We start from the raw sequence: 16,602 nt of genomic DNA, 5'->3' as shown, positions 1-16,602 counted from the left end.
GCGCTCTCCGGCAACGGCTATGCGGCTTCGCTCCACGGAAATAGCAGTTGACTCACAGCACCGCGCCACTTCCCCCTCTTCACTTCGGAGCCTGTTAGTGGGTTCCTTAGCAGGTTGGGGGGGCGCTAAAGGTGCCCGCCGAGTCCCATGGTCACAGGCTTCATCCGCCTGTGATTTTTAAGAGGGTCCCCGCTTCGCCGTAGCGGAGAAGACCCGTTTCCCGCGGAGCTAGTCCCTCCAGTTCAGAGGGAGTCCGCCATTGCCGGTGGCGCCACCCCGGAAGTCCTCTTGTGTGTTTCTCAGCAAAGTTCCAGGGGAATCCACAAACTAGCCAGGCACGTTGGGTTTCACACAAAGCTTTGAAGGATTGCTGGAAACTGGGAGAGAAAGGGGCTGTGTACTTTCACCTGCTCCATACTTTTGTATCCCCAACACCTGAAATTGTGCTTAAGCTGCCATCACAGGCAGAGATGCCACCAGTGATTCTTTAGTATACCTAATTCATTTTTCAAAGCAGGCAAATAATTTTATGTTGTGAATTTCTCAGGTGGCAGAGGTCTCAGAAATATTCTCAAAAGTGAAAATTTACTCGCTTTTTTCCCTCAAGCATGGTGCAACATACACAAATGGGTGGAAACCAGCTTTAAGCAGGACCAGATTGGGTCGAATGTTCTGTTGTAAGTTTGGTTGCTTCAAAGTGAGACATAATTGTGTCATCTCAACTGAGAGGGGCAAATTCCTGCTATGAATTTCTTCCTTGCTCTTTGCCTGACTATATTTCTCTAAAACCAAAGTGTTGCCCTCTAGTGATGTAGCCGTGTGCTAGAGCCTTTCAAGTAGGAGTTTGCTAAGAAGAGGCTTATAAATCTTGGTTGGCTGCTCCTATTAAAACCTAATACTGTGGGCACTTTTTTGTCTCTTGTGAGTATGAAGAAAGTATAATATGACCTTGGGCCAGTCCCATTTTCACAGGATTGCTTGAGGAAGTGCAGCTGCAAAAGGCAGGATAAAAATCACAGTTAAATAATAAATTGAACTCCAGTGTACGTTGAAAGCTTGTGGACTCCTGCACAAACAAAGACCTGTTGAGGACTGTATGTATTCAGTGATACTCTGGTTGCCCTGCAAAGCTGAGAATCTATATTCCAAATTCCTTCAGAGGCAAAATAGTAAGGGGGTTGGTTGCTTTGTGCAGGTATCTCCTTGGACACACTGCATTAGTATCAGCTAAAGAAATGTGCTTTAGGCTTTTAGCACATTAAATGCTGCTAGTTGGCCTCAATGCAGCAGGCAGTCTCTGTCCTTCGGATGGCCTGATAATTTTAGGTGATTCTTTGTAGTCCATGAGAGCCCATGGCATCAGACAAAGCAACAAAGAAGGCTTTAGCATGCAGAAACAAATAAAATTGTTCTTGTGATCATTTGGGGGGGGGGGAGAGGGAACAGGAAGCAGGGAGGAAGTCTGGGCTGCTGCTGGTTTTTCTCCAGAAAGAGAAGGGGCTAATAATGTCTTTAAAACTTGGAATTAAGAGGACAAGGGAAGCTTACAGGTGCAAAAAGTGGATGCAATAAGGGAGGAGGGATTGACCAAGACAAGGGAGGTGTAGAGTCCAAGTTAGGAAAGCCAGAACATTGTGTCTTCAAGTCCCAACAGACCTGCTTCTTGGCCAGACTTGCTGAGGCCGGTGGGAGTTGTAGTTCAGCAACACCTGGAGGGTCAAAGGTTCCCTGGTCTAAACCAGCTGCTGAATGGCTCTCCAGGGTTTCAGGCAGGATGTTCCCAACCCTTCTCTGGAGATGCCAGGAATTAAATGTGACGTGACCTGCATGCAAAACCCAATGCCATTGGGGGCAGCCCTCTACCGCCTCATGAGAAAAAGCAGCTGCCAACCCATTAATTGCTGTGGAAGCAAATGACCCAACTCCTTGCCTTGCTCTGATGTGGATGGACACAAAGCGCTGGCAGCGAGACTCAGCCATTTTGGAAGCTGTTAGCAGAGACCCTCTTGAAATGGTAGGAAAGGTGTTGTTCTATGGGCTGAGCACTAGGTGGCAGCAGTACCCAAAGGAACTGGTTTGCTGGCAGTAGCCTTGGGTAGGCAACCTAAGGCCCGGGGGCCGGATCCAGCCCAATCGTCTTATCAATCTGGCCCGCGGACGGTCCGGGAATCTGTGTGTTTTTACATGAGTAGAATGCGTCCTTTTATTTAAAATTCATCTCTGGGTTATTTGTGGGGCATAGGAATTCATTCATTTAAAAAAAAAATTCAAAATATAGTCCGGCCCCCCACATGGTCTGAGGGACGGTGGACCGGCCCGCAGCTGAAAAAGGTTGCTGACCCCTGCTCTAAAGGGAGGCCATGTAGACTGGCATCGGTTGCCCTCCGTGGACCACAGACACTTCTCACATATTTCAAAGGCCAACTTCTCCGCTACAGATCCTCTGTAGCGCCAAGGGGTTTGAGGCAGGGAAGGCTAGCTGGAGTTGCAGAAGAGCAATCTGGTTTGCCTGCCTTCTGCCTCCTTGAGTTGCCAACATTGTGCTCTCTCGAGGCTCCTGTGCCTGTCTCAAAACCTAGACAGCTGTCACAAAGCAACAAAAAGCAGCAATTCTGGCTCCAGTGAGAAGAATGAAGTCTTGCACCTCGCAAACCCCACAGTTCTGGGAATTAAGAAATTCCCTGAGTTTGGCAGTCGTTGGATGGAGGTCACTTGTAGGTGTAGAATTTCCTAATATTAAATATATACACACATGCGTCCACTGCAATTCTATCCCTTTGACACAGAGATTTAGCTCACCCACTTTCCCTCCTGATGATTTGCTGTGGTTATTTATTATTATTGTTAGTTATTTCTTGCACCCTGCCTTCCTCACATAGAGCACAGGGCGGCTAACGAACTCTTAAAAACATGCCGTTGAAAATCAGATCGGATCCTAAACATTTAAACAATCAAGAGATAGAGTTCTATAAATACTGGGAAGTTTCATGTTCTCTGACCTGAATATATCACTTGGTCAAGGATGAACTGCTGGTCAGGCTTTGGTTCAAGGCCACTCATGCCAAAAGCCTTGCAGGAATCTGAGAGGAAACCCCTAAGAAAAAGAAGCAATATGGGAGCTGGTCCATGAGGATGAATGGTGCGCTGGCTGCCCCACTATAATAATATTTCCCCAGCCACTCTGGACGGCTTCCAACAAAGATTAAAATACATTAAAATGTCACACATTAAAAGCTTCCCTGAACAGGGCTGCCTTCAGATGTCTTCTAAATGTCACGTAGTTGTTTATCTCTTTGACATCTGAAGGGAGGGCGTTCCACAGGGCGGGCGCCACCACCGAGAAGGCCCTCTGCCTGGTTCCCTGTAACCTCACTTCTTGCAGTGAGGGAACCGCCAGAAGGCCCTCGGCGCTGGACCTCAGTGTCCGGGCAGAACGATGGGGGTGGAGACGCTCCTTCAGGTCTACTGGGCCGAGGCTGTTTAGGCTCAGCCTGCCCTCTGCCAGACACCACCTGCCAGTGTTCTTCTTTTCTGCCCTGCCTACCTTTCAAGTTGGTCTGTGGAGGGGAGATGCAAGATTTGGCCCACCTGTGCAAAGCCATTCCCTGCGCTTGCTCTGACGGGACAAAATGGTAAAATCCCCAAAAAGAATGTTACTTTTTTCTGTATGCCACAACAGCAGCAAGAATACTTATTGCAAAGTATTGGAAGACACAAGACCTACCCACTCTGGAAGAATGGCAGATGAAGGTGATGGACTACATGGAATTGGCGGAAATGACTGGCAGAATCCGAGACCAGGGAGAAGAGTCAGTGGAAGAAGATTGGAAGAAATTTAAAGACTATTTACAGAAATATTGCAAAATTAATGAATGTTAGAATGATGTTAGAATGAAGTTAGGTGGTTTAAGCAGTAATGCTATAAAGGTGTATGAAAAAATGGATTGATAACAGGTGAAAATTCAAAGCTATAGTATATTAAGTTAAAGGATTAAGAGAAAATAAAGAGGGAAAGAAATTGCTGAATTAACTAACTGAACTGGAATACAAAAAAGGGAGGTATGAGGAGGTCAGGGAAATAAGGATATGAATGTAAGGTATAGAAAGATTGATGTATTTTTTTTAAAGTATTTTTTTCATTCTTTTATTCTGTATTTTCCCTGTATTTTTACTTCTGTTTATTGTTTTTGTTTTTTGTGTTTTTTTCTCCTCTTCTTTATGTAATTCCTCTTTCTGAAATTTTAATAAATATCATTAAAAAAAAAAAATGGTAGCATTTGAAGACGGAAATTCTGTTTCAGAACTCGGCTGACAGGAAGAACCGCTGACTTATTACAATGGAATGGGGTATCGCCTTCCTCCTTGACGTAAATCTTGCCATCAGTTGACCCTGGTACTCCCAAGAGTGTAAATCTAGAAGATGGTACAGGTGGACTTGCCATGCAATTGCTTCCTAAGGGCGACTTCAGTTTATCCAGGGTCCCATTTTCACCGGTGGGATAAGAAGAGGCTGCTGGATCCATAGCTGTCAACTTACAGATTTGAAAATAAGGGACTAGCAGCCTCGAAAATAAGGAATCAGCAGCCAAAATAAGGGATCAACAATTACTTTGATAAAATACATATTTTGTTGTGTGCAAATGGCTTTAGATACCTATTAGGTCCATAAATTTCCATAAAAAAACACACACAAAACAGCAACAATTTGTTGTTGACAAAGCACAGCTGGACATAGAAACGGCCCCATTACCTTCAGTAGCTTATTTAAGGGACATCATCAATAAGGGACAGCAGCGGGACATGGCGCTTGGATAAGGGACTGTCCCGCCAAATAAGGGACACTTGACAGCTATGGCTGGATCAGGCCAATTACCCATCCAGTCCAGCATTCTGTTCTCATAGTGGCCAACCAGATGCTTGTGGGAGCAGGATGCGAGAGGGCGTTCCACAGTCTAACTTAACTGTGTCAAGAAGCACTTTCTTTTATCTGTCCTGAAAGATGAAATGTCTGCAGCTAAATAGTGAAAGATACTCTAACCTGGCTGCCCTGTCCTGCTGTGCCCAATGTATTTTTGTTATTACTATATATCCTACAAGGAGGTCATATCTTTCCACAAGGGCCGACATTGATGCCGAAATCCAGCATCTCCTTATCTCTGTGAGAGCAGCTTTCTCCCGATTGAAGTGCAGAGTGTTTGAGGACCGGGACATTGGCAGGGAAACCCTGTTTACAAAGCTATTGTACAGTGGTACCTCGGGTTAAGTACTTAATTCATTCTGGAGGTCTGTACTTAACCTGAAGCTGTTCTTAACCTGAAGCACCACTTTAGCTAATGGGGCCTCCTGCTGCCGCCGCACTGCTGGAGCACAATTTCTGTTCTCATCCTGAAGCAAAGTTCTTAACCTGAAGCACTATTTCTGGGTTAGTGGAGTCTGTAACCTGAAGCGTATGTAACCTGAGGTACCACTGTACTACCAACTTTACTGTATGCTTGTGAAGCATGGACCACTTATAAACGCCATCTCCAATTCCTCAAAAGATTCCATCAATGGTGTCTCCGAAAAATTTTACATATCACTTGGGAAGGCAGGCAAACTAATGTCAGTGTACTGGAAGATGCAAAGATCACCAGTGCTGAAGCAATGATTCTTCAACATCAACTTCATTGGACTGGTCATGTTGTGCGGATGCCTGATGATTGTCTTCCAAAGCAGCTACTCTATTCCGAACTTAAAAATGGAAAGTGTAATGCTGGTGGTCAACAAAAGAGGTTTAAAGACTGTCTCAGGGCAAATTTTAAAAAATGTAGCATAAACACCGACAATTGGGAAACACTGGCCTGCGAGCGCTCCAGTTGGAGAACAGCCTTTACCAAAGGCGTCATGGGTTTTGAAGACATTCGAACTCAGGATGCAAGGGAGAAATGTGCTAAGAGGAAGGCACGCTTGGCAAATCCACACCGTGATCAGCTCCTGCCCGGAAACCTCTGTCCCCACTGTGGAAGGACGTGTGGATCCAGAATTGGCCTCCACAGTCACTTACGAACTCATTGTTAAAACCGTGTTTATGGAAGACAATCTTACTCAGCTACAAGTGATCGCCAAAGAGATATCCTACAAGGAACTTGTGGTTCTTCCCCACCCCCACCTCCTCTCCATGCCATCTTCACAACAACCTGGCAAGGCAGGTTAAGCTGAAAGGCTGTGACTGGCCCAATATCACCCAGGGATAATTATTCAAGGCAGAGCTCAAAATGCAGACACCGCTTGTGGGAGTGCTTCGAGGTAGGTTTGTGTACGCAAGCCCTCGAGCTTTCAGGTGGTTCAATATTTATTCCTGGATGGAGGTCAAATTCCAGTTGATTAATGCATTCTTGGCATGTATCTGGGAAAACATTGACACCTACATCGCTGCTGGTGGCCACGCGGCTTTTTCAAGTCCAGGAATCCAGCAAGCGATTCCTGCAGCACCTCGTTCACCGGTCAGCCTAGGACTGTTGGGTTACAGCCAGGCACGTCCAACTGGTAGATCACAAGGTGTTCCTGGTAGATCCTGGTTGATCTCTGGCCCTTCAGTAATCTCCTTACAAAAGAGCCAACCCCCCCCCCCCCCAATTTTGGCTTCCTAAAAAAAGCTCCACAACTTTGGGTAGATCACTGCCAGTTTTTTTAATACTGTGAGTAGATCGCAGTCTATTGGGGGTTGGATGTCCCTGGATTGCACCAATCCAGCATGCAGTCCATGCATTCTGCTTCCGTATTTGGGGATGGAGTGCTTGTCTCAGTTCAATTCATGTACAACCACAGAACTGATTCCTCAGGGGACGCCCTCCCAGCAGGTGTTAAGGCAATAAACAACTATTTTACTTTTAAAAGACAACTGAAGGCGGCCCTGTTTAGGGAAGTTTTTAATGTCTGATGCTGTATTGTTTTTAATATTCGGTTGGAAGCCGCCCAGAGTGGCTGGGGAAACCCAGCCAGATGGGCGGGGTATAAATACCGTATTTTTTGCTCTATAAGACTCACTTTTTCCCTCCTAAAAAGTAGGGGGAGATGTGTGTGCGTCTTATGGAACGAATGCAGGCTGCGCAGCTATCCCAGAAGCCAGAACAGCAAGAGGCATTGCTGCTTTCACTGCGCAGTGATCCCTCTTGCTGTTCTGGCTTCTGAAATTCAGAATATTTTTTTTCTTGTTTTCCTCCTCCAAAAACTAGGTGCATCTTGTGGTCTGGTGCGTCTTATAGAGCAAAAAATACGGTAATAAAATTATTATAATAGGGACGCGGGTGGCGCTGTGGGTTAAACCACAGAGCCTAGGTTGGCAGGTCCAGTCGTGGCCGACTCTGGGGTTGCGGCGCTCATCTCACTTTACTGGCCGAGGGAGCCGGCGTACAGCTTCCGGGTCATATGGCCAGCATGACTAAGCCGCTTCTGGCGAACCAGAGCAGCGCACGGAAACGCCATTTACCTTCCCGCCGGAGCGGTACCTATTTATCTATTTGCACTTTGACGTGCTTTCGAACTGCTAGGTTGGCAGGAGCAGGGACTGAGCAACGGGAGCTCACCCCGTTACGGGGATTCGAACCACCGACCTTCTGATTGGCAAGTCCTAGGCTCTGTGGTTTAACCCACAGCGCCACTCGCGTCCCCAGTTTGTGTCTTAGTTTAATCATTAAAACTATTAAATGTGTATTTCACTATATACAAGGTGTGACTGGAAAGTTTGGTGAATGGCCACAGAAATCGGACAGCGAGAAATATTCAAACATGCACACCTTACAGGCCTTCAAAGTGGAGCCCCTCTGATACAATGCACCGTTGACAACGTTCGTAGAACTGTTGGATCCTTCTGAAGTCCCTCTTTTCGTACTGCTTTCAGTTCCCTCATCACAGCAGCTTGGACATGTGAAATGTTGGAAAATCTGTGCCCTTTCAGTGCAGATTTCCGTTTCGGAAAAAGAAAAAAATCCGATTGGAACAGATCAGGCGAATATGGAGGGTAGGCCACCTCAGTCACCTCAGTAACGATTCCACGCGGAATATGCAATTCTTCCGCCATCATTCTGATGGACAAATGCCGATCCACAAACTCACGGACTCTGTCGACATTTGCCGCCATTCCGCTCGTTGACGGTCTGCCACACTGAGGGTCATCTTCAATGATTTGCCGCCCTTAACGGAAATGTTTAAACCATTCACACACTGTCTTTCGAGTTACATTTTGTGGGTTTCCGACGCCAATTGTATGTTCGAATATTTCTCGCTGTCCTGTTTCTGTGACCATTCACCAAACTTTCTGGTCACACCTTGTATTTAATTAAATATACTGTGTATGCAGCAAAGTGAAAGGCTTTTGGGAACTGATTTATAATGTGCTTAAAAAAAAATTCAAATACACTTTTCCAAAAAAGCCCGAAGCTTTCCTGCTAGGAATGACTGGCAAAGAAATTAAAAAAGAAGATAAAAATCTGTTTTTATACGCCACAACGGCCGCAAGAATTATGTTAGCACAAAACTGGAAAATGGAGGTAATACCTACTATAAGTGATTGGCAGGTCAAGATGATAAACTATGCTGAGTTAGCTAGAATAACAGGAAGATTTAGGGACCAGGACGAACAGAAATTTCATGATAACTGGAATAAATACTTGATGTATGTAAGAACTAAATGTAGAACTTCGATGACACTGGCAGGGTTGGAATAACTCTAACAGCGAATGGCTAATAAGTAAAGGAGATAAAATACGTGATTTCAGAATTTATTTGATACTTACCAAAGGAGTGGAGGGAAGTCCAAGGCTCGGTAGAGCCTAAAACAACTTTGTAATATACATATGATTTGTGGACTGGATATGATATATGTAATTTATGTAATAGATTTTGTATATGTTTATATGTATGAAAAACTAATAAAAATTTACCTGTAAAAAAAAATTAAATATACTGTGTATATTAAATGTCCTGTGAACACTTCATGACATGGAAATTTAATTCAGGGTGTGGTCTGCAGCTTCTGTGCCAAAGTCCTATTGCAGTTCACTTGGTCTGAGTCTGCCCTGCGACAGACGAATGGGCTGGTTGCATAGAAGGCAACATCTCATGTTCCTGACCTGTAGATGAAGTTGAAGAAGATGTTGCCACTTTGAACTGTCCCCCCTCCCAGCTAAATAACTATGCCCTGTTGGCAGTATCTCCTGTAACTGCTGCCCGGTTGCCACTGACCCCCCTGACAGGGCTTTCTCAGTGGTGACTCCCCATTTGTGGGATGCCGTCTCTGGTGCGGCACGTTCTTCTCTCTCTCTACTGATTTTTGGGTGAAATTTCAATAGCTTCCTGTTCATACCAAACATTCGACAGCAGCCCACCGCAACCTTGAAATTAGCAACTGGGAAGGAAGGCGTGTGATTTTTTTTTTTTAAAAAATGTTTCAGATGGTTTCCATGCCCTTAAATAGGTTTTGTTTTATTTTCAGTTGCATTGCTTTAGCCTTTTGATGTTTGCTGCCCCAGGCCCCTTTGTATTTGATATACAAATTGAATACATCATTATACACCAGGTGAAAAGGCTCCTCTTTAACCAGGCTATTGACATCCGATGCCCTTTGTGTTGTCGAACAAGGAATTTTTGGTTTGTTCTTATTTTGAATATATATTTTGTTTTTTATGTTGTGGTTTTGTGTTGTGAATCATCCTGAGATCTACGTGCATAGGGCAGTATACAATTTTAGATAATTATTATTATTATTATTGAATTGCAAAGTTAGAAATAACTCCAAAGTTCCTCTAGCCCAACTCTTGCAATGCAGGAATCACAACTAAATAATCCCTGACAGGTGGCCACAAAATCTCTGCTTAAAAACTGCAAGAAGTCCACCACTTTCCAAGGGAGTCTGTTCCACAGTCAAACAGCTCTTACCGTCAGAAAGTTCTGGCAGATCATAATTATATAGACTCTCTCTCACTGATGCACTAGTTTTCTACTTGCGGGGAAGGACAGGGGTGTGGGTGGGTGTCCATTTACTTGATACTGGGGGAGCATTCAAGCAGGTCTATTGACTGAATGACTGCAGTCCTAAGTGCTGCGCATGGTTTTATTGCCTTATCCTGCTACATGCATCTTATGAGATCCAATGGGTTTTCTTGTTACATGAGCACAGAATTGCGGAGTAAAACCTGCAGGGAACTTTTGGGTATGAATAAACAACCCCCCTTTCCAAACACCCAGCGAGATCATGCTTGCTTTGCATTTCCACGCCGGCGCTCTCACATTTGCAACCAATCTCCTTTCTTCTTTTTAGCACAAACCTTTATTTAGAAACCCCAAAAATATCCATAAATCTTATGGCAATTATATGTACAACTCCACTATGTCGAAGCAACACACAGAGAAAGCGAGATCTGCAAGCATCCACACTGTTTCTGAGTGTGCAACGGAACCTGCTATAAATAATAGACATTCAGAGACACTGCAGACACATATAAATTATAGCACGTGTGTCTTCTCATAAATAGAGATTGCAGAAGGATTTCCACCGCAGGCGATGGTCGTCAGGCGCAGCCCGGGATGAGATACCGTGCCAGCCGTTCCCACTGGAAGTGAAACTGAGCAGGAATAAAAAAATCAGTTGCTTCTTGGAGGAGGGGCAGGTGTCCCTCCTCCCCTCCCCCTTGGGGAAAAAATAATAATCATAAATTAAAAGTTTCACAGTAATAAACGTCACTCAAAAGTCTGACCGGAGTCTTTGCCGTTGGAACGACCCACAGCACAAGAAGGCATTTCCTGGAGCCGGCTCTGTCGTTGGGGAGCGTGAACAACTTGTCTGTGCAACTACTACACTAAGGAAAGAGGGAAACATCATGCAGGTGGCTAGGGAGGACAGCCAATGAGCAAAGCAATGTCCTGGCTGTGGCACCACTCAATATTAAGTCCCTAATCACGCTGTGGGCTGGTTGGCACATGTTTGAACCCCTCTCTGAAACATTCTGCCTTCCACCAGTTCAAGCAACCGGCCACATCCTAAAACTTTCCAACTCTTCTCCCATCAATAGGAAGGGATGTGGGTCAGAACTGCCTCTCCCAACTCATCCAAGCCCCCTTTGCAATGCAGCAAATCACGCCCAAAGGATCTCTTCGCACTCCTTCCAAATAAAACGAAGATTCCTGAATTTCAGCAACATTGGAGGGGCACTTTTGATTAAAATCAAGTGAAATTGGATGACGCTTTGAAGATGTCTTAAGGACCGGCTTGTATATTATTTACTTATTGGATAAGGACGTGCTTAAAACGAACAGCCAACTCTGCCACAGCAGGAACAAAACATCTGGTACAGCTGGGGTGAGATGGGACAGGATGAGAGAGGAGGCATCTTTTGCCCAATTTACCACTTGTAGGGGACCAAGCAAGATGAAGTGGTCCCCCAACATCAGAGCCGGGAGGAAGCACCTGCCTCAGGCAGTACAAGTGCAAGAGGCAACGGGCGCTCTGCCGGCGAGGGAGCTGTTCTGGCACATGGCATTGCCACTCATCTTTTCTGTCCCCAGGGGAGAAGCCAAGCGGCGACACTTTGAAGAGCACCGGGGCTCCCACTGATTTCGGCAAGAACCAGGGTGCGGCGGTGGCAACAGAAGTGGTGGGATGCAAAAGGGAGCAGGGCAGGAGCTGCCAATTTCCATTTCGCCTCAGGTGGCAAAACAGGATGGGCCTCCCCTGCCCGACATCAAGGGGAGTGAAGTAGGTGAGAGTCAATTACAGCAAAATTCGAGGTAGCGTTTAATTGGAGATTGTAGTTTCAACAGCAAGAAGTTGGCTGTTTAGGGCCGAGTCAATACTGGGCGAGAAATGGCAATGGAGAAGTTACAATTGGTAGGCAATCAAAAACATCTCATGGCTTTTCCCTTATCTAAATAATCTTCCTTTGTTGAATTTTGGAGTTCCTTATAATTTGTCAGAAGTGTTTGCCCCCTGCCTATCGTTGGATCAATCTTATTTTATTACTTTGGATTCTGCCTGTTCTTTTTTAAGTATGGATTTAAAATATGGGATTGGACTAAAGGGAGGGTGGGTGGCCAGGGGCTGGAACAGCGTACAAACGTACCTGTATGTGCAAAACTTGCCTGGTTTCACACCAGGGCGTTGAGAGGAAACAGTTTCTCACCTCGTAACGTCTATGAAAGAGGCACATGGTACCCGATGTACGTTCTGCCCAATAATAGAGCCGGCTCAAGGTCCTGGGATCGGCTGTTGCCCAAACAGGTCGCAAGGATAAAAATGCAGCTGGAACACACTGACAGATCCCTGCTTTACAGGGAAAACTCTAGGTAAGAAATGCATAACTTATCTTTTAAAAGTTAAATATACCCCCATGTGATACAGTCAGCCAAGGAGGGGGGGACTCACTCCCCCCCCCCTACTGGAAGACAATTGTTGGATGGGTTTTCTTCCTTTCAATTTTGGATGCGTTTCTTGTTTTAAGTTACCACACAGAGAGAAAATACACACACAAAAATCCCTCTCCCCTCATGGTGACACTTTCCCCCCCTTTAAAACAAAACTGGCCTCGGTTTATAGATGGTGTCGTTTTGATAGATGTTTTGGACTACAATTTCTGTCAGCCGCAGCCAGTGCTGCTGGGAGTTATAGTGCCAACACATCAGGGCACCAGGTTGGCAAAGATGGAAATCGAGTGTTACACAGCTTAGAGAGGGCTGGCTGAGGGTCGTCTTTCCCTCGTAAAGGAATTTCTGTGAGAAAGACGCACAGGCACTTCTGCAGCCAGCCATGCCCGAAGGAGAGGCACACTGGCCTGTTAGCAACATCACCTCCCACCCCAAGCAGAGCAATTTCCAAACCGTTCTTTCTCTGAAATTCCCCGCGACAAACAGCAAGGAAGGGAGAGGAAGAGTTCATATTTCAAGTGTTGGTTCAAAAACTCGTTCCGCTCTCTTTTGAACGGTCTGCTCTTTCGCACATACACAAACGTACACACAGAGTTGTGTCTTAGCTTCGGGACCAGCCCTCAGCTGAAAAGTATGTCACAAAACAAACAGCAACAAAAGGGGCATCTCTGCCCTACTTTGGTCTGGTCACCACAGAGAACCTTCCGGTATCTCCGCAAGAAAGCTGGTAGAAGAACCTCCAGGGCTGAGCAGCCCATCTTTGTCAAACTCTCTTTCACAGCATCCTTAAAAAAAAAACCACCAAAGGGGGAATAAAATACCCCCCCAATATCAACATTTCAGAGCTTCGTCCCCCTTCAAACACCCCCTTCCCCAAAATATATGGTTCCTCCTTCAACCCTATTGGAAAAGACAGTGCTGGGTGTTGGCTCATGGCTCTGAGCAACCAATGTCTTCCCCTTAAGCGTTTCCCCCTCAGACAGAGATAACAGGGAGAGCTAAAGGATCTGGAGCTTTCTGGAGCACGTCAAGTTACTGTGGACCAGATCCCACATGGCCAGCAGCTCTGAGGGGAGGAGTTTATGGACCACCAGCATGCTCTGGTAGAAGCAAGGCTCCTTGTTCATCTTGCTGTTCTTGTTTTTCACGATGCCAAATGTCTTGAACCCGGCGTGGGCCACAGGCGTCACCTTGAGGACCTCCAAGCACATGCCCAAGAAGACGTCATCAATGGGGTAGAGCTCCAGGCTCTCTGAGACTCTGTGGAGCTTCTTCGCCAGGGGGCCATCCATGACAAAACCACCACCGCCTGCATAAGGTGGGTAGGTGTTCTTGTTGTACAAGGCGTTGGGGATGTAGTACTTGTTCTCCTTCTTGCGAATGGGCCGGGCCTTGAAGAGGACATCCCCCACGAACAGGTTGTCCGCCTTCTGGTCCTGCAAGAACTCCAGGATGTTGCTGGGACTGACGTAGACGTCGTCGTCGCCCTTGAAGATGTACCTCACGTGGTCGCAGTAGATGTTGAACCACTTGAGGAAGTGGACTTCCTTGAGGGTGAGGTTGAAGAAGCTGTCCAGGAAGTCCCACTGCAAGATGTCCCCGTAGATGCGGTCCTCGTAGTCGAGGAGCTTCTGGTAATTGGCCCGCTCCTCTTCCTTGGAGGCCACGCCCAAGAGGAAGAGGGTTCGCACCTTCCTGCCCTCCATCTCTCTCTCCTGGCCCCACGTCTGGCGGATGGCCTCTCGCCGGTCGTGCTGGGTGATGATGGACTTCACCACGATCAGCAGGTGGATGTCTCCGCGGCACTTCTCCGCGTGGTTGATCAGCATGGGGAAATACCGGCAGTGGCGGTACAGCATGAACTGCCGGAAGTTGGGCTCCAGACCTTTGAACCAGTCCTCCTTGCTGAAGTTCTGGTTGGCAGAGCAGTTGACGGAGGTGACGTCCCAAGACCGCACCGCCTTCTCCGTCGCTTCCGCGGCCTTGAGAGCCGGGCCCTGCTTCTTCCAGAAGTCGCTGGCGACGGAGAGCACGCCGTCCCGCTTCTGAGCTTTCACGGACTCCTGGGCCGCAAGTTCTTTTTGCGGCTGGCCCTGGAGCAACTGGCTGGGTGCCATGCCCCGCTGCAAAACCGTCACCGTCACCACCAGCAGGAAGGAGAGGAAGACGCTTCTGTAGAGGGTTTTCTTCCTATGGTGAAAACAAAGCAAGGGGTCAAAGCTGGGGGCAACACAATAATAATAATAATTTATTATTTATACCCCGCCCATCTGGCTGGGTTTCCCCAGCCACTCTGGGTGGCCCCCAACAGAATATTAAAAACACCAAACATTAAAAACTTCCCCAAACAGGGCTGCCTTCGGATGTCTTCTAAAAGTCAGATAGTTGTTAATTTCCTTGACATCTGATGGGAGGGCATTCCACAGGGTGGGTGCCACCACCAAGAAGGCCCTCTGCCTGGCTCCCTGTAACCTCACTTCTCGGAGGGAGGGAACCACCAGAAGGCACTTGGCACTAACCATACTAACACACTCTAGTCATCTTCTTGGAGAAAGGATATGATTAGATAATAATAATAATAATAATAATAATAATAATAAATTTATTATTTATTATTTATACCCCGCCCATCTGGCTGGGCTTCCCCAGCCACTCTGGGTGGCTTCCCAAAAAATATTAAAATACTGTAACTAACTGACGAATACATATAGATGGCAAACTTTGGCTATTCTCTACATGGCGTTGGTGTCAGATTTGTTCTGATTTGTTCTGTTCTTTTTAACAATCTCACAGGTACATCCATTTGAATGACAGCTTTCAAAAATGGGGGGGGGGCAGCAAGTTAAAAACTTTACTCAGAAAAGATATTAATGGAGATTAGATAGCCCAGACAGGTTTCCAAAAACTATTGCTTGTTTAGTGTTGCATCAAAATTATCCTATTTGTTCCTTAACTTATAACTATGGTTTTATCTGCTCTTATAAGAGTTTCTGCAACTCTGTACTGCTGATCTTTATTCTGTGACCTCCTGATGAGTGCTTTGATTCAATCTTACCCTAAATCTCTTCGTGAAGTTGCTTACGGCTGGGAAGCAGCCTATAAAAATCCTTGAAATAAGAAAATGGTGACGTCGTATCGGTCTAATTATTTACAAGCCCTGCTCACACTGATGTACATTGATATCCTTCTCCAGGTGTTCTGGGCAGACATGTGCGGGCTACATTAAGTAGGAAGGGATGTGCCGGCCCTACTGTTGGGCAAAGTGAGGAGTTTGCTTCAGGCAGCAGGTGCTGAGAGCAGACACAGCACCCACCCACCCACTCCTGCCTGTTTCTCCCAAGCCAATGCCTTCAACTAGAAGATAAGAGTTCTGTTTGCCACCTTGCTCATCCTGGACCTCCTAAACTAACCTGCTGCCCCAAGTACAGGACTTTTATTTTATCTGTTCTGAATCTTCCAACATTCACCTTCAGGGAATGTGCCTGAGTACTAGGCGTTATGAGAGAGGAAGGAAAGCTTTTCTCATAAACTTCTGTCATGTCATTTCTCACTTACCTTTTCTCTAAACCAGTGTTTCCCAAACTTGAGTCTCCAGATTTAATTTTTTCTGCACTACACTTCCCATCATCCCTGACCACTGGTCCTGCTAGCTAGGGATGATGGGAGTTGTAGTCCAAAAACAACTGAAGACCCAAGTTTGGGAAACACGGCTCAAAACGAGAGGAAAAAAATCCCAAATGTTGCAAAGTTTTTTAGGAAGACCCCAAAATTGTTGCGCTTTTCTTAGACAACCCCCAAAGTTATTGAGCTTCTTTTTACAAAAACATGAATTTTCGATTGAGATCCAGGACAAAGCAACACATTTCAGAAATCCCCCGGACGTCGATTCTGCCTTTGAAATCCTGGTAATGTCTGGCAAAACCCTAGGTAAAGGTAAAGGGACCCCTGACCATTAGGTCCAGTCGTGGCCGACTCTGGGGTTGCGGCGCTCATCTCGCTTTACCGGCCGAGGGAGCCGGCATACAGCTTCCGAGTCATGTGGCCAGCATGACTAAGCCGCTTCTGGCAAACCAGAGCAGCGCACGGAAACGCCATTTACCTTCCCGCCGGAGAGGTACCTATTTATCTACTTGCACTTTGACGTCCTTTCGAACTGCTAGGTTGGCAGGAGCAGGGACCGAACAACGGGAGCTCACCCCGTCACGG

At 46.3% G+C, this 16,602-nt stretch overlaps 1 protein-coding gene and 1 long non-coding RNA gene across 4 annotated transcripts in view; one reads left to right on the top strand and one right to left on the bottom strand.

The window, feature by feature from the left end:
- LOC308478189 overlaps nucleotides 1-16,602 on the top strand; it is a 208,400-nt gene that overhangs the window by 44,773 nt on the left and 147,025 nt on the right. The gene's annotated exons all lie outside the window — the stretch shown is intronic.
- B3GNT7 (UDP-GlcNAc:betaGal beta-1,3-N-acetylglucosaminyltransferase 7) overlaps nucleotides 1-16,602 on the bottom strand; it is a 90,163-nt gene that overhangs the window by 51,252 nt on the left and 22,309 nt on the right. Inside the window, exons 2-3 of one of the 3 annotated variants that reach the window (XR_013986873.1) lie at nucleotides 10,734-14,586; nucleotides 10,284-10,601 (exon numbers count right to left, since the gene is read on the bottom strand). Coding sequence is in view for 1 of the 3 variants with exons in the window: in XM_081007526.1 (XP_080863652.1) it covers nucleotides 13,395-14,586 (1,192 nt within the window). In the remaining 2 variants the exon portion in view is untranslated. Of the gene's footprint in view, nucleotides 1-10,283; nucleotides 14,587-16,602 lie in introns of those variants that run through there. The other 2 variants (XR_013986872.1, XM_081007526.1) reach the window with 2 other exon arrangements.

The sequence above is a fragment of the Podarcis pityusensis genome, assembly GCF_964106645.2.
Source record: "Podarcis pityusensis genome assembly, chromosome: 5".
In the NCBI taxonomy this organism is placed as follows: Eukaryota; Metazoa; Chordata; class Lepidosauria; order Squamata; family Lacertidae; genus Podarcis; species Podarcis pityusensis.
This window is presented reverse-complemented; position numbering and strand designations above follow the sequence as displayed.